Source organism: Siniperca chuatsi, linkage group LG15 (genome assembly GCF_020085105.1).
Source record: "Siniperca chuatsi isolate FFG_IHB_CAS linkage group LG15, ASM2008510v1, whole genome shotgun sequence".
Taxonomy (NCBI): Eukaryota; Metazoa; Chordata; class Actinopteri; order Centrarchiformes; family Sinipercidae; genus Siniperca; species Siniperca chuatsi.
The window spans coordinates 14,638,580-14,656,787 of NC_058056.1; the positions used below are offsets into that span (position 1 = coordinate 14,638,580).

The 18,208-nt window shown below is 41.8% G+C and overlaps 2 protein-coding genes across 2 annotated transcripts; one reads left to right on the forward strand and one right to left on the reverse strand.

Annotated features, from left to right (window-relative positions):
- The first annotated feature begins 233 nt into the window (after positions 1 to 233).
- On the forward strand, positions 234 to 10,968 carry pcnx4 (pecanex 4). The gene is made up of 11 exons (XM_044167831.1): positions 234 to 400; positions 1,350 to 2,124; positions 2,238 to 2,417; positions 2,759 to 3,297; positions 3,430 to 3,530; positions 3,828 to 3,950; positions 5,309 to 5,669; positions 7,360 to 7,463; positions 7,547 to 8,652; positions 9,532 to 9,718; positions 9,900 to 10,968. Exons 2-11 carry the CDS (start codon positions 1,427 to 1,429, stop codon positions 10,149 to 10,151), a joined length of 3,651 nt encoding a protein of 1,216 aa, XP_044023766.1. The 5' UTR covers positions 234 to 400; positions 1,350 to 1,426; the 3' UTR covers positions 10,152 to 10,968.
- Positions 10,969 to 17,729, reverse strand: dhrs7 (dehydrogenase/reductase (SDR family) member 7). Its single transcript, XM_044167839.1, has 7 exons — positions 15,388 to 17,729; positions 14,520 to 14,672; positions 14,099 to 14,205; positions 13,569 to 13,808; positions 13,169 to 13,291; positions 12,817 to 13,032; positions 10,969 to 11,391 (listed from the first exon to the last, which is right to left on the reverse strand). Exons 1-7 carry the CDS (start codon positions 15,515 to 15,517, stop codon positions 11,350 to 11,352), a joined length of 1,011 nt encoding a protein of 336 aa, XP_044023774.1. The 5' UTR covers positions 15,518 to 17,729; the 3' UTR covers positions 10,969 to 11,349.
- Between the last annotated feature and the right edge of the window lie 479 nt (positions 17,730 to 18,208).

Genomic DNA, 18,208 nt, shown 5'->3' on the forward strand with positions numbered 1-18,208 from the left:
ATATTTTTTCTTGTGAGGGTTCCACCTAACACCCCCCATGTCTGACAAGATTTCGCCCTTGTGTCTTTATCCAGAAGACACAACAAACATGGATTTGTGTTGTTCCCTTTTGTACTAATAAACGTGTGTGTGCGCGTGTAGTTGTTGAGGGGGCGTGGTTGAGTGGTGTAGGGGGCGGGGGTTATACTATTCAAGCCAATCATAGGACGCGCTTTCTTCTTGTCTCCATTCCTATTGGTTGCAATCTGTCTATGTAGCATGCCGATGTTGCTTGTCTTTCAAGCGGTTAGCTCGCAGCTAATGTTAATGCTGGCGATTTCCGCATGGTTCTCCATAATACTACCTATATTGTGAACTATTACACAAAGCTTATCTGCAGTTGGTTATTCTGCTGTTAACGGTAAGTTCGTCTCACACCAGTGTTATTTACGTGTTAGTAATAGCAAGCTAACGGATACTCAAGCCGAAAAGACTTGCTGGCATCGCTAGCTAACAATAATATAGCTAGCTAAGGTAAAGACACAAGAACAGTCTCAGAGAGGTCCAGAAAACAATTTACTTTTCGCTAATTACCTGGTTGGATTATATGAAGTGTGACTTCAAATGTCCGGTTACTAACTTGAACAGGTTAGCCCACGTTAGCGCATTCACAAGCTACAGCTTCTGTGGTGTGTTTTCATGGCAACTCAGCAGCTGTAGCTCATGTCTTGTATCTCATTTTGTGCTATACATTATAAACCGAAGGATATTCGTGATTCGTTTATTTAAACATCCCCTTTTAATTGAGACTTACTGTATAAGGTGCGAACTACAATTTCAACATATCAGCGTTTCAGAGAGTTTCGGGGATGCTCTGACAACGTTATGTATTCAGATTGATTAGGAGTTAGGCTTTTCAGACATGCCTGTCCTGTAGTAACGTTAGTTACATGGCTTTAAAAAATTATAATTTAGTTTATTTAGGAGTAAAATTAGATTAACAATAAATTATATATAAGTATCATATTATTAATTAGCGCTCATTCAATTGAACCCCTTCTTGCAGTGGGCCGAGTATTCTGTTCATAGTTTGACAGCTGTAAGAAGTGAAGTTCTCCTGAGTTGGGAGAAGTTCTCAGAAATTCCAAAATCATCCAAATACAGGCAGCAAAAATAACTGACAGTATATTGCAGTGTAAAACTTGTATTATTTACAGCGGATTTAACTCCAGATTGTGTAATATTTGTACATGAGAGGCACAGACTGGGGTTACTGTTGTATGACAATGACATATTGTATTAGTGCATCTCTAGTTTGTTTGGTAATAATTATTCCTCCATTGCCTAACTGAAGGTGTGCTTCATTGCAGACAGCTTCATTGTGTATGGGACGATGAATGGACACCCTCCTTCAGCTGTGTGGAGATGACCTGCCACCCCTTCGGGAATGGTCAGAATGGGGCCAGATGTGCCCCTTCTTAATGAGTACAAGCAGGAGTTCTTCTGGAAGCGCTTCCCCCAGACAGTGTTTGGGGGTCCACGCTTCAAGTTGGGCTACTGTGCCCCACCATATGTCTATGTCAATCAGGCAGTATTGTTCTTGACACCATGGCTTTTTGGGGGCATTGGTACTCTGCTCTGCCAGCTGCAGCTACTTCAAGAGCTCCATGCCACAGTGCTCTCTGGTATGCTTATGTTTGGGGCTGCAGCGGGTGTACAGGCCCTGGCATTGTATGCTGCTCGAAGGAGTGGCATAGTGGAGAGACTTGGTGCGCCCAACATCCTGGTTGATGAAGAGGAAGTGGAATTCACCCACTGTGTCAGCCCAGAGACAGTTCGATTTATTGCCCCTGGGAAGAGGTTTGGGCTGAATGTGGTGCTGCATACGATACTAGCTGGGGTGCTCTGCGGCTTTGGGACATGGTATGTGTTCCTTGGCAGACTGACTGCTCTCTACGGCAACATTGGTGTATCCCTGGTTGTCTTTGTCCTGAGTTGGGTGACACTGTGTATAGCTGAGTATTCCCTCATTGTGAACACAGCCACAGAGACGGCCACTTTCCAAGCACAGGACACTTATGAGATCACCCCACTCACCCGGCCCCTCTACATTTTTATTTTCATTGCTGTGGACTTGGCTGATAGGTAAGCAGCAGCAACACAGTTGTCTGATTAATTGAAAAGCCCTCTTATAGAATGCTGCTGTATTTTACAATGCTTGCTGCCATAATAAATCTCAATGTCTTGCTCTGGTTTAGGTTCTCAGGCCCTGTCCCTGAGCTCCAACTGGCCAGCCAAGTTCTCCATGTGCTGTTCCTTTTCCTACCTCTGCTGTGGGCGCTAGGTATACTACCTCCCCTGGATGCCCTGCTCCTCTGGGGCATGGAGCAGGTTCTCGTATTTGGCTTAGGAGGCTCGCCCATGTCCAGCAACCTCAGGTACATATTGAAAGAACATGCGTCAAGTCATGTGTCAAGACAACAATAATGAATTTTTATTTGTTTTTTGAAGTTCTGGTACTATTACAATTGTAACACTAGATCACATTTACCCTATAAAGTTTATTTATGGTCATCATTTCACCATGAAATGAGCTCTGATTTCAAACATAGTATTTTATTAGATGCCATATCTATACCTTGCTTCAGTGCATGTCATCTAAATCCAACTATATTTGGATATCAAGTTTTTTTTACAGCAGCATTTTGAGCTAAACACACATGTGACAGTAGCCTATGTATTGTCAGCCCTGACTTCTTGTGTGTGCACTGTCCGACAGGCTGCTGTTGATGTTTGGTGTATCTGCCGGCGTAGCTATGTGTAATTACTTCATCCCGTCAACACTGGGTGTTGTTCTCTTCTCCATCTCTACGGGATATCTGCTGAGCCTGGACCTCAGCCAGGTTGGCACACTCTGCAGAGGTCCCAGGGCAGCCTTTGGGGACCGTGGATTTCGCAGAGGGCGGTCGCCACCTCCTTCTCCCAGTTCCTTTGGCTGGAATCTGGGCTGCAGGGAGCTGCTGCTATATTTGAGCCTGCTACTGGTGGCGATGGCAGAGGCAGGGCTGTTGCATCACTTCCTCGGGTCAGTTCAGTCCCAGAGCTTGGTTACGGGACCCCAGGCTCCAGTCAGCTACCTCCTCCTCGTACTCTTCTGCCTCTGCTGGGCTCTCAGAGAGATCCAGGGGGCCTATGTATTTGGAGGGGTGCTCCTCAATCCCCTGTACCCTAAAGGCATGTCCAGTGTGCAGACTTTCAAGCAGAGGAACAGAGTATTATACATTGCTGCAGCAATCAGAAGAGTCCTTCTTTATCTTGGTGAGCTTATTATAATGTGTATTTTAAGTCTGATGTTCTTCAATCTTAACATCTCTCTCAGGTGTGAAAACAACAGCTCTCTCTGTGTGAATGTGCTTTTGACCTGCACTTAGTGTGTGTTTTACTTTACAGTGTCTCCATTTGCAATGATTGCTTTCCTGTCTATGGACAAATCTCTGCAGCTGCTCCACAAGGCTTCCCTCAGTGTGGGATTCACACGAGCTTTTAGAGTGGTATGCTCACACTCATTGCGCACAATCTAAATATCAATGTGAACATAACATGCAGAAAATAATTATTACAATGAATACCTTCTTTTTAAAGTAACTCCAGGCAGATTGTTAATGTGACCAGCACAATTCACAGATCTTTGTTTAAAATAAAACTGAAAAGGATGACAATAAAAAATACATCTTCTTGGTGCCTTTGCACAATTTCCTTGGTTTTATTTGGTTTGAACTGTGATTAATCCCAGAGTGTGTTTTGCTTGATTTTGCTCAGCACAGTGGTTGCTCTTTATTGCTGTGCAGGTGTGGCAGAGTTCAGAGGATGCTCTGCTGCAAATGGTGTTGGTGGTCTTGGTGCGGCTTGCAGCTGGAAACAACATGCTGCCAGGGTGGGACAACCTGGGCACTGGAGTTCAGCTTCTTCTGGTGAGATCAACATTCATTTTTCCTTTATTTTCAACCCACATTAGATCCTTCTACCTTGTATGTCATATATGCATAGGCTTAAATCTGACCTAAACAGTGCTACTTCAAATTTTTACACTGTAAAATAATTTTTTCAGGTCCAATTCTGTGGCTGGTTCAGATGATTTTTATTCACTGCGCAGTGGAGATAGAAGTTCACAACAAAGCTGTAGAATTCTCTCTGACCAGAGTGAGTTTCTGGCCATGATTTATATACAGGGTTACAGGAAATAACAGGCTAAACAAAAGGTGTGGGCTTGGCTCTCCTCACAATACAACAAACGATGTCACTCACGAGGATTTGTTAATCAGTGTAAAATAGTTTATCTTAACACAGAACTCGCTGTCATATAGAAAGAAAGGTACTTAAAGGTACTGTGTGGAGTTTTCAGAAAATCCTTGTTATTTATGACACCGATGGCCATTAAGTGAACTGCAGTCAGCATCCTGTTACTTGCACTCTGTAGGCGCAAGTGGGCATCCTGGGCATCAGCCAAAACAGTGAACATGGCCGAATCAGGACTGAACACAGCCCCGGAGACTGACGGAGACAAGTTTGACGACAGGGAATACAGTACTGAGGTGATTTACAGAGGCTCCAACCAGGACTCTGACTCCAGGGACGACGAAGACATGGCAGGTTCAGGCGGGGACAGGGGAGGCATGAAGCAGGAGAGGAATGAGAGGGAGCTTAAGCAAGAAAACCACTTGGTGGTGTAGTCCCTGTCGTCAAACTGGCCTCCGTTGGTCTCGGAGGCTGTGTTCTGTCCGTTCTTTCCCGGTCCGGCCGTGTTCACTGGGAGGCTGCTGATTCCTGTTCTATTGCCCGCTCGCCCGTCTCCAGTTCTGGTGCCCATTCCACCCACTGCCCATGTAGAGTAAGAAACACCTATCAATGTAATACAGTTGAGTTCAACACCACTGCAAACTACAACCTCAATGATAAACATATAGTTAAATTAATAGCTCTCTGACAGTGTCAGTCCAAACTGCACATTATCCTTGTAAAGGTAGAAGTTATGGCTGAGCTTTGTATTAGATTGCATTTGATTTTACAGGTGTACTAAAGTGCAGGTGTTATAAAATGGCCACAGAATGTTTATTAATTATACTGCCGTGAAATTGTCCAAAACGTTTGGTTTGGTTAGCGGATATTAAAATAGAAAAACATAACTCAAAGTACATAAAGTAAAATTAAAAAAGTGAATGAAGCACACAAATCACTCCATACACATACTGTATATTACACAGCTGATAAGACATGATGGTGGTTCAGTAGATCAGTGTTCTTCATGTTTGCCTGTGTGTTTCTGATCCAGGTGGGCCTCCTGATTGACAGACTGACCCAGTTCCTTGCCAAGCTAAAGTTCACCGTGACAGTGTTGGTGACATCTTGGACAGAGAAGAAGCAGCGCCGTCAGTCTGCTGGAACTCTCTTGGCTCTGAACGCCTCCCTATGCCCACTGCTGCTGGTGGTGGTGACCCTGTCTGCCCTGCTCTCTGCCCCTCTGCTGCCCCTCTTCACCCTGCCCATCTTCCTGGTGGGATTCCCCAGGCCTCAGCGCAGTTGGCCAGGCCCCGTAGGTACCGCCTGTCCCTGCCCTGACTCAATCTTCTACCAGCAGATGAGCGGAAGTCTGGCCTCTGCTCTGAGGACGGCCTTTGCAAGGGGGTCACTGGGTTAGTTGTCCACGCTTGATATCTCCTCTGTCTATGGTGTCTTTCCTTTTTTAATCTTTCTCAAATGTAGTAAGTAAGTAGGTAAATAGTGTTTACTATTTTAGCATTTATAAGATCTGCAAATCTATCTGAATATTCTATTGTAGTGTTCACTGAGAGCATAGTATAAGTATATTAGAGATAATCAGATCTAAATCATGCTGCAAATAATTGTTTTTATTATAACATTTTTTTGTTTGACCAATCAATTAATACCTTGCAAATGTTTGGTATTGTCACTAAATAAATGAAATAATTAATTGATTGTCAACATATTTGGAATCTATACATTTTTAATTAATTAACTCGTCAATTGGATTAATCAAAAGTTTCAGAACTATATCTAAAATTAAATGTGATATTACTGTGTGGCTTAAATTTTTATTTTTAACTGAACTTTTACGTTACATACATTATTTCTCTTTGCTTTCTCCTTGATTTTGCTATTTACAGCCCACAGCAGTACATACACCAGTCTACAGAGCTCCAACAATATTAATAAAATTATTATAGTTTTTTACTACAATGTGTTTTGACTTGTACTATTATTGCAGTGACAGGACTTTTCCTATAGGTCAAGTAGGAACAGTATGCAGATCAAAGAGAATTGAACCATCACCTCATATGGTTTAATAGTAAGAGGAATGTTGTTGTGAGCAGCTCTTTGGAATTGCAGGCAGTAATGTGAGCTTGCATGATCCAGTTAAGCTTCCTGTGAACTGACCCAAAAAAAAAAAATAGCTCTGATCTGTATTCATTACATCCAAATGTTTCCGCACCATTAAGCGCGTAATACTCGAAGGCCAAAACGGAGCTGCTGCAAGGATTTTGTTCTGTGCTTGATCAGGAGGGGGCAAGAGAAAAAAAAAGAAGTAGAAAATCATTATTTATGGATTGATGATTCAAAACTGAATAAAAATGCTGAGGTGATGTCATCACTCAATCTTGTTTTTTTGAACTTGGAGTGTTGTGGCTGTGATATATAATTCAGAATAAGCGCTTGTTAGGTTGTTGCTCAGTCTAACGATGGCAGTTTGTAGTGTTATTTTGCTTTGCTCACACTGGGGGCTGTGGAGCAGTGAGCAGGAAAAGGGAGTCTGCCTAGCGTGTCACTTCCCATCATGAGGTAGCGGCAGGGACTATTCTGAGATGTCGTTATGGGACATGACATCATTTTTGAGCCAAGCAAGCACTAGTCAACTTAAAACAAAAGCTTCCATCACCTTGCCATTGCTGTTCATCTGTGCTGAAATAATTGTCTGCCTGCTGTCTTCTGCTGCCCAAAATTAAAAGTCCATATTGTATAAATTGAGTGAGTTTTTAAGAGACTAATGGAAAGCTAAGGCCAAGAACAGATTTAATATTTAGATCTTTGTGCAGTCAGCCAGCTAAAACAGTATCATGACCTTCCTGTACAACTGTGATGGTCTCCCTGCAGCTCATTCTGTAGCCATGTTATCCACATCGTCAGCAGAGGGATGCACAGCTCATGCAAAATGAAAAGGATGTACACCAAGAGTCTCTTACTTATCTGTGTTACATGATGTACATATATTGTGTGTTTCCCTTCCTTCTTGCCCTCAATTTTAAATATCACATCTCTTTACAGTTAGATGCATACGTGGCTGATGATTTTCTCCCCCCTCTGTAGGTTCTTTAGCCCCAGGCTCTCATTTTCTTGGGCGCTTTCAGGATCGTATGGTTTGGATAATGATCCTGGAGAGAGGATATGGCTACTGTACAGTCAACATTAAGGTACTGTATCTTTCTTTTTGTCTATTAAGAATTACTGCAGTCATTTACAGCAGGATTACATAATGTGGTGTGGTTTGTTACAGGGTCTGGAGCTACAGGAGACATCTTGCCACACAGTGGAGGCACGGAGGGTGGATGAAGTGTTCGAAGCCGCTTTTGAACGCCCTGAGCGGCTTGGTTTCACACAGGGCTTTAACCTGCACTGGGGGAACGCCCTCACCCCTTGTGCTGCTCTTGCGGTGCGAGTCTACTCTGATGCCCGAAATGTGCTTTCTGGCATCATTGACTCTCATGACAACTTGAGGAAACTTCAGGATGATTTTTTGAAAGCACTGGTCTGGTTGCTCCTCCGATACTGTGTGCAGAAGCATAAAGGATTTCTTTGGAGGAGTGAAGAAGGACCAGGGGTTGGAGGCAGGAAGTCCCAGTCTTCCCAGTTGGCCCAGACCACTTGTAACCAGCCACCTGAGGCGGTCATGGTGGAATCCAATGTGTCTTCTCTGAGGTTCAGACAGGACAGCTCCAGTTTGACCTCCTTTGGTGATTGGTCAGATGAAGATGACTTATTTGGACCTCAACCAGCCAGGCGGACAGTGGCATTAGTGACTGCAGAGGCCCAGCCTGGACACACAGCGCTGCAGACAGGGGCCTCTCTGCCAGGTTCTGTGGAGATGGACAGTCTTTTTGAAAACATGGCTCTCTCTGCCCTGCAGCCACTACAGCCTCTGGGTCTGGGCATTGGGATGCCAGCAGTGGATAAAGGCCATAACCCAGAGGTCTTCAGAGAGAGTCCTGGCTCTCTCCCTCAGCTGAACTTCAGCTGCCCCCAGTCAGAGGTATTCAACCTACCGACAGGGTGGAGGACAGCACCTTTGCTACCATCCCGCTTGCTGCAGCTCAGGTCTTTGTTTCCTGAGGACTGGTTTTGGTTCACCTTGGGGCACTTTGGGCCTGATGTGCAGGGCGAGACCTCAGAGGACATGACCAAGGCCCTGAAGGAGGATGAAGCCTTGAAAGAACTGCATGCACAGGTTGCACTTTCATGTCTCATCTCACTGGGGGCAGAGTCTGCCTTCACCAGTCCCAGTTACGTCTACAGACTCTATTGTGGAGATATACCATGGACGGAAGGACTCGACTGGCTCTCCTCAAGTAAAGAACTTTACCAGCTTGCACTTCGTGCTTTCAGGTAAAATTGGCAGTTATCGAGTTTCTAGGTTTTGGTAATTCTGATCACTAGACCTTATTTATGGCCAAAAAAAAAGGAGATTTATATTTCATAGGGGTGTAAGAAAATATCGATACACTTGAATATCGCAATATTATGTTTTGTGATACTGTATCGATTCTCAAAATCACTATATTGATTTTTAATTGATAGTTTACATTAGGGGTGTAACGGTACACAGAAGTCACGGTTCTGTTTATACCCCGGTTTAGGAGTCACGGTTTGGAGCGGGTTCGCAGCCCAAACCCAAATTGTTCCCAAACAACTGATTTAAAGGACGCAGGCAGGTCTTCCAGCGTTTCATTTGCGCTCGCCGTAGTGTGACTGACTGGCATGCCAATCAGCTTGTTGTGCTAACCTCAGCACATACTGCTAACGGCTGGGCGGAACTCGCACTCGTGCACTTGAGTTCCGCATTAAGTGCATCGATCTACATACCGTGTAGTCTGTGTGTGGCTGCCTGCACCGGACCGTGACCCCTGTACTGTGACGGTTCAGCACATATCTTTCCTTTGCTCAGATTGCACAAAAAGTAGTGCTATGATGTTGGATGTTACATGGACTGATAAATATAAATGCAGATCCTACTATTCTGATCGCATAAAAAAGCAAACTTTGTTTTACTCAGATTTTATGCATATGGTGGTGTGTTCTTTATACTATGACAGTTTTTGTAAAATTTTGATTTTTAAAAATCGCAATTTATCACCTTGCTTACAATATCGCAATATATTGAATCATTACTTCTGTATCGTGATTCATATTGTATCGCCAGATTCTTGCCAATCACAGCCCTAATATTTCATTGACTTCTGCCTCTATGGTTTTGTTTGCCTTCAGGTTCAGTTTCAAGCTGCTGTTTGATCAAGCAAGTCTAGGGCCCATGGAGTCTCCTGAGGAATTGTTCAGCACCTTGGAGGAATATGAAAGGGATTGGTACATTGGCCTGGTGACAGAGAAAGGCTGGCATGACAGTGTCCTTCAGGAGAAACCCTTTCTATTCTCTCTAGGACATGACCTCGCTATGGTAATTATGTACATTCTGTCTAAACTACAAAATATAAAAGTACTTCAGCTGATATCTTACCTAAAGCTTATTCTTATCCAGTCATTGGCATATAATTTAGGTTATTTAAAATAGCAATTTAGAGCCAGTCTCAGTGAAATATATGTATTACATTTGTATGATTGACTGTTCTTGTCCACAGGGTACCTACACAGGGCGAGTTCTGTCCCTGCAGGAGCAGCTGGTGCATGTGGGCCGTTTGAATGGAGAGGGGGTGCGAGGCCAGTGGGCAAACCTTTCCTGGGAGCTCCTGTATGCTACTAATGATGACGAGGAGCGTTACAGCATCCAGGCTCACCCCTTTATGCTAAGGAACCTAACTGTTCAGGCAGCCGATCCTCCTCTTGGATACCCTATTTACTCCTCAGCCCCCCTTCACTTCCCTTGCCTCTGACCTATGGCTTCTTCTGCCCTTTCTGCTGAACAATCTCTGGAGAGGGAAGAGGATGCTTTTCAGTCGGTACTACCACAGCAAAATGTCCAGTTCCAAAGTTAATGGTTATTAGGAAATTCTTCAAAACTTCAATCAATTTTGGAGTTTAACTTTTGAAACCGTTGACTCTTCTGGGTTCAGAAGAGTAATAGTCTGTATGGGAACCTACTTTGTTTTTCACATAAATTCTTTTTGGTGCTTCATTTCCTGCACCACAGAGGAAGAAGCAGTGGCATCACCACTGTACTCTTGTACAAGTTACAAAATCTTGTTAACAGATTTTAACTGACAATGTGGACTACCACCTAGAACAGCACATTACAGAAAAATTCCCATTGAATATTTGTATCTTGTATCTTAAGACTCAGAGTCCCTGATAGGTTTCCACCGAAGCACACAAATTTTGTGATTTGTTTCTTAATGTTTGTGCTTAAAACAAAAGTGAATCAATTTGCCCACCTCCCCTCTAGAAGACACCTGCTGAATACCTCTGATTTTATTGTACTTTTTAGATTTCACAATTTTCAGGTGATTTCCCCTCCATGTCCATAAAAACAGGACAAGAATTTTAATGTTAAGATATCAAGGATGTGCCTTGGCTATGTCTTGCTGTATGTGTAAGGTGTTTAGTGCTATTGTTTTGTTTACAATTCACTTGTTTACAATTTAGAATGAAGGGTTAAATGAATTTGTCCATAGTCTCTTGTACATATTGTTGATTTTTACATGTGTAACTGTATATACTTATAATAAAATAGCTAGGCACTTAAACAGAAAATTGATCCAAACAAAATTTTATTAGGCATTCAAAAGGTTAGGGCAAGTGCTTCATTCCTACATGGAATCCATCATCCTTATGTTATAAATTCATGTAGGCTCTTGACCAGAAGTTCAGATAATCTGAAGATGCTTGTTACAAGACAGTAAAATATAGGATTTACTTAACCTTTGAAAATAAAATTAACCCATTTTTGTGAGACCCTGCCATGCCCTGGGAAGAGAGCTCTGAGCTTTCAAAGCTGAGCTTAAAGGGTCTTTAAACGTTTTCCTTCTAGATGAACGCAAAGAGACCCCATAATATTGCAGGAAAATCCCACATCACTTTCCAGGTCGAACATTAGGAATGCAATAAACATGTTTCCTCTTGAGGATGTGACTTTCAGGAGGTCTTGGGCTTAGTGAAGTATGCAGAGTCTGCATCCTGCGAAAGAAAAAAAGGCTGTTAGCACTGATGTTGAACTACTGTAAATCAAAACATTTTATCATTTTTATTCAAACATGAAAACTATTTCTACATGTACTGCATCCTGGTGAGATTTGTAAATCTGGAGGAACTGTGTGGTGGTCACAAGCATGACCCTGACATTGCCTTGACTCCAGTGACTTCATTGTTAATGAATACTGCATAGATTTTGTTAAGTTGTATAGGCTCCAGACAGCAGTTTTTTTAATTTTTGTCTCAAAAGAATACGTCACAGACCTTACTTAAGCATAAGCATGTGACGCTCCAATGTCTGGCCAGTTAGAACATGACCTTTCTTCGTGGCCCTCAGCTATCACTGTCCAGCAGAGGCCAACAGACACACTGGTCAGTCAGTCAGTCAGTCCGCACCGCGGGGAAGTACTCATGCTCACTGTCATACGCTGGCCACTGTCTTCTTCTTATTAGGCTCAAGCAAGGTCAATAACAGCTGAGGCCCCCCAGCTGTTAAGAGACAGCTCTGCATAGTGTCTGCCACGTTCTGCCTTATTCAAGTATTTTCAGTCTTTTGACACGGTGAGAATCGCCCAGTCTCACGGAGCAAGGTTAACCGAACAGAATGCAACAGCAAGACCGAATATACAGAAACAACAAACTGGTCCCATCACATCTGAGCGCTTTGTGATGGGTAAAATGAGCCTTTTTATCTGAATTTGACCAGGTGTACATACATCTTAAATATGGAAAATAGTTTTACAATAGTACAAAGAATGTTTGTTTTTAAGGTCCTATACACGGCACACCCAAACAGGTGTTTCCATTTGTTTTGGCTGATTAAATCTCTACCTAGGACTGTGAGCATGTGGCTGATTGGCATTCCTCTGACTCCTATATTGTTGCAGCTGTGAAGGTGGGGCAACTTTATGAGTACAGTAAGTGTGGAATTTAGTGAACTCCCAGCATAGGTCCACCCAACTTTAAAAGAATAGTTTGACATTTTGGGAAATATGCTGATTTACTTTCTTGCCGAGAGTTAGATGAGAAGATACCACTCTCGTGTCAGTACAATTAATATGTAGCTGCAGCCAGTTAGCTTAGCACAAAGACTGGAAATGCGGAAAACAGCCAACCTGGTTCTGTCCAAAGGTAAAATGTAAAACCGAAGTGTTAAATTGTTTTACATGGGGGTTATGTGTTGGACATTTTTTTTGGCCAGGACCAGTAACTTCCTACAAAAAATTGTCCTACATATCATCATCATGACAAATGTGCTTACTAGTGCTCATGAAGCTTTTGGTGAGAGAGCAGAAAACAGTAAAAATGGGTGACACCAGGTAGACAATAAATCTAGCCTCTTCTTAGGTTAAATATGCACCATATTAACTTTGTACACATAGATTCCCTAAAAGGAGATGATACACCTACCAGACCAGCTTTGAAATTCTGCACCCTTTTTCTGCCCAACATGTTTGTGATGAACCAGGCAAATGTGGGAGCGTACTGCCAGGCGTAGTAAAACAGGAGGAAGGGCTGTTGTGCGATCCACATTTCCTTGACACCATTGGCAATTCCCACCAGCATTAAACGTACACAGCGACTTGTTGGCATCTTGTATTCCTGGTTACCAGCTGTGGCCACAGGCTTAGATAACGGAAGGAAAACGGGTTACTGAAAACAAACTACAGAATAGCTACTGTCATATCACATCCCATATACAGGTAAAATACAGATGTTTATGTTCAAAATCAACAGCTCTATAACAAATACAATGCATTACCTTGTTCAGTTCCTCTGTGAAGGCATTGTGGACAATCTGTGATTGCACAGGCCCTGGACACACTGTGCTGATGAGTATGTTTGGAAAGTCAGTCAGCTCAGTCCGGAGGGAATTAAAGAAACCCTGTAGACAATACAGCAACAATGAGCAACAGGAGGTACACGAGCCCAGACAGCTAATCACCTGTAAAGGTATTTATTTCACATATAAAACTATTAAAAAGTTGAGGAGAGATCCAGATAAACCAAACCTGCTCCTCTGTGATAAAAATATTAAGTCATCAACAACTTATTGGCAAACACTGACTGAGGATGTTGGACAAAATAAATCAGAGAAAACAAAAAAGTTATGCAACTATTGTAGCTCTGGTCCAAACAGATGCTATCTGTATTCCCTTCACCTGAAGAGCATGTTTGCTGGCAGAGTATCCTGTTGCCAGGGGCGCCCCAGCGAGGCCAACAATGCTGCTGACAGTCACAATGCTTCCAGTGCCTTGCTTCGTCATGTGAGGCAGCACCTGCTTGGTGATGGAGACCGTACCCAGGAAGTTGAGCTCCATCAAGGCCTGATACACATCAACACTGGTCTCCATGCACAGAGAGCGCTGGCTTCGGCCGCCATTGTTGATTAGGATATCAATCTGAAAAGCCATGGAAAAGGAAAACAGCATGATTTGAATTATAATTTTTTTTAACTTAGAATACTTTGGCTTGGTCATAGTTACATCTGTACATAGTATAATGAAAAGAGAACAACAAAGTGAAAATTTTATGGATTGAACAAAAGTCAAAGAGGGTGTCTATTATGTAACTGAAAACCAGTAACTTAAATATTGTGACTGAGTTGTTAATCAAATAGAAATGTTCTTGTTACAATGAAACTAGTGATTTTATTATTTTTATTATAACAGAGCAATTTCGCTGGCCTTACATGTCCAAAGTACTGGATCACGGCTTTTGTTTTTTCCTCATGCGATGTCCTCTCCAACAAATCAAGTGGAAGAACAAGAATATCTTCATCCTGGAGGTCGGAGCACTCTGAGAAATAAATGACAAAAGAATCCACATGGTCACAACTGAGTAAGACTTAACGAAAATGAAACAAACTCAGGCTAAGTATTGAAACACTCATGCAATTTACTGTTGGATTGAGAATGAAGGCTGACTACGTGAGAAAAAGTGAAAGTATTAACAATGGTATTACTGTGCTGTACTGCAGTGTTGCACCTGAAGAGTTCAAGAGTTTAAGTTAAAGTATTGGTGAATTTTAAGCAGGCTTTCTTTTAGCCAGGCCAGGCCATACAATAACTTGCAAAAAAAGAATAATTTAAAAAAAAATCTAATTCTCTCACCTAAACATTGACGTTTCACCCTATTTAGCTCATCCTCACGTCGAGCAGACAGGATGAGACGTGACCCACACCTTGCTAGCTGGTAGGCCAGCTCCTCCCCAATCCCACTGGAGGCTCCAGTGACCCATGCCACCAGCCCTTTCAGCTTTTTCTCTGGTTAACAAAAAACACAACTGTTAACATTTCATGTCATTTGCTGGGTCTTTTAGGTATCGTTTCAAAATCTGAAAAGGACTTTCAATCGCCCAAATGAGAATATAATGAATTTGGAGTTATAATGGAGGATTAAGAAAAAGGGAAATGATGCACAATAGTCTGACTATTATGGCTAAACAATGTAGCCACAGATTAGATTTATTAATAACAGACCACTGTTCTTAGTCTTCATGAATGAGTTAACACATTTTAAGAAAGCACTTAATTGTATAAAAACCAAACAAGCCTTTAAAACATACATATTGATTTCTATTCTTTCTTTTTTGTTTTTCCTTATTTTTATTGATTTGTGCTCAGTCTGATTTGTACTGTTTGTAGGCCTATTTTGTTGCTTATTAAAAAAAAAACCTGTAACAAAATGTTCGTAATATGAAAACGTGTGCAAATCATTCCCAGATATGATTCCGCTACACTGGAAGATTTTAGGAAAACTTTCACTACATATAAAAAGTGGAGTTTATCCTTTCAAGAGAACCATCACAGTCATGGATCAAACGTGAAACGTTAGCTAATTGTCGTTTCCACTGTCCAACATTACCTCAAAGAGGGCTCATTAGAGACTACAACCATCTTTGATCAAACGGATACCTTATCTTGTCTGTTATTAAGAAACGGGACTCAGTCAGAAACATGACAGGTTTAATGAACTCACCTGGCCTGTGTCCCAACAGACTCGCCCACAGCAGAGTGAAGTCCGCATCCGCAAAAATGAAACACAGGAAGTGAATAAGTAAATAAAGTGGTATAAAACACCACAGTGCAGCTACAATGCAACAGTCCATTGCTGAAAACGAGTGAATAGACTTATGACTTAAGTGAAGTAGCTACTACTGTGTAATCAGGCCTCAACCAAAACAAAACTGCAGGTAACGAATATAGACGTCACTTCCGCTCGGATATTTTCAAAATTAATGCTCGGCGCTTGTCAATTTTGGAAGAAGCCCCAGCCGAAGATAAAGATACATTAAAATTAATGGTATGAATGACGTTCAATATTGTTTTAAACTTTAAAAAAAAACTTTAATCAACAAATGACGATTAACAGGGTCATCCAGTGGATTTTCGTCTACTTTCTGACGTAAAATACATTTGAACACCTTCAGCCTCAGGTTTGCTGTGTGGTCATTTGATTGTGCCCTCTTGAGGTTTCGGGAAACCGTCCTTTTTTTCTCTGTGGTGGATGTCAGCTTTTTGCAATAATTAAGTTCAACCACGACCGTGTTACACAGCAATTTGTTGGTTCTCTAAAAGAGATCGTTATTTCAAAACAAAATTCTCTTTCAGAACAGAGATGGAGAACCAAATTAAGCCAAGCTCACCCTCACTATGTTAAAATGTGCAGCTGTGCAATATACAAAGCGTCATATAACCAAGAGAGAGATGGAAAAATTTGTCCAAGGCCTCTAATATTGCAATAATGCACAGGTCACAAGAGAATGAACAGGAGGCGCTAAAAATGGTGACTGTGACACTGGGCTCTATTAAGAGAGGTTCAGATGGTTCTACAGCAGAATCATGAACATTTTATTATTACATAAGGCATATTTGGACAATATGAAACATTTAGTCTGTAAAGTACTGGTTGTGTCATATTCATCACCAGTTGACAAAAGTGTTTCTTCATCAAGGGTATAGACTCATGTATTGTGCATTTCATGTTGAAAAAGGCACTGCATCTATATACAATTTAAATTTTCTCTGATTATTGGTGTAGGCCATACAGCTACCTTATGCAGCATAGGCTTGGAGAATCCTTTTCTAATTCTGAACACCACAGAACAATAACATGGTTATTAATGACATTGCTTGTTAACATCTACCACTGAGGATGCTGAGGTCATGTCCTCTGTATTTTTTGGGGGGAATTTGAGGGTTTAGCAACCAAGAAGAGTTTACATTCTAAAATTGAAAACTTACACATGGTGGTTAATTTACAGACTGATTCCAGTATTTAGACTTGATATATTTAACCCCAACAAAAAATAAATATTGAAGAACTAGGGCAGGGTATCAATATTGGTGCCTAGGCAATACCTTATTTTAGGGAATATAAACATGTTTTGACCATTTTTTTCCCCAGTTTACAAAATATATTACACTGCTCAATACATCAGTGTTAAACAGAAAACTTTGCCTACATAAAATATATACTGTAAAGTTAGAAAGGTTCTCATTTAATCAAAGAAGTAAACAAGGCTAAGAATATTGGACTAATGACCTCAGAATTCCTAAAAATCCTTGCCATGGCCCTGCTTGTTATGATTTTAACAACAAACAAATGAATGAGAAAGGAAAACTGTACTGGCAGCTGGAATACAATACCTGTATTCATATGATCCTTTCATATTTCTCTAGGCCTATATATCCTTGGCCTTGTCTAGCGCATTCTTCACTGAATACTTTGGACTGCCCTGCATATCTGCACTTTTTTTTTATCTATCTATTTATAATTTCTATCTTGAATTTTTATCCTTTATCATTTTTTACATTTCTTATTTTTCGCACTATTCTTTTAGCATAAACTTAGAAGCACGCCACATTGCATTACACATATTACTTTTTTGTGACAAATATACCTTTGAATTCTTGAATCCAATCCAATTGCAAACCCCATCAAAACATCCTTTATATGAGAAGAGGATAGTGCACTCAAGATGCAAGATAGATTTTTACTCCAAATACAGATCTGTGACAAGATGTGCAGGCTTTATATCAGATTTGGGAGCCCATGTTGTGTATACTCTTTGTGTTGCAGCCTGAGCAGCCACAACTCTTCAGGGATGATGTCATGTTTTCGAGTACGCAACCTGCAACATCCGGGTCCTGTCTCTGTGGCTCTCTGCCATGGATGTATTAAGGAGACCTGGATACCGCGTTCAAAGCATGGATATATTATTAGAACAGTTCAAAGATGGTGTCCCATTCATTCCAATGAAATTTGCTCACTGAGCGCGTACGTCGAAAAATGTCTCCGCCATGTTTTCCGCGGGCTTCCTCACGCTTCCGCGTTTTGTGGCCATTAGAGCATGCGCACTGTAGTCAATTTCCAGTCGATCCGGTTCAGAGCATGCTCTTCCGTGACTGTTGTTGTTGACCCATTAGCACACACTAATGGGATTGAATCTTTTAATCACATGGCTCTTCTAGACTTTCAAAATGTTATTATACTGAATGGGTCAGATTCTGATAATAAAAGTGTCACAGTTTTACAGCCGTCCCTTTTCCAATGATTGTGTATGGGGAAATGTTTTTGGGCCACTGTGCGTCACGTGATGATCCCGGAAGTTGTAATTACCCAGTGCAGCCACTACGCCAAAATCGCTTCACAGCCCAGCGCCGTTCCTGGGGGCTTGCTCTGTGCTCCTCTAAAGCTAACGTTAGCTAGCAAGCTGTCAAGTGGAGAGGCTGGGACAGACGTTTTAGCTTCCCCTTGGCTTGGCCACACAAAGCTCCGGCCCGAAAATTCCCAAGAA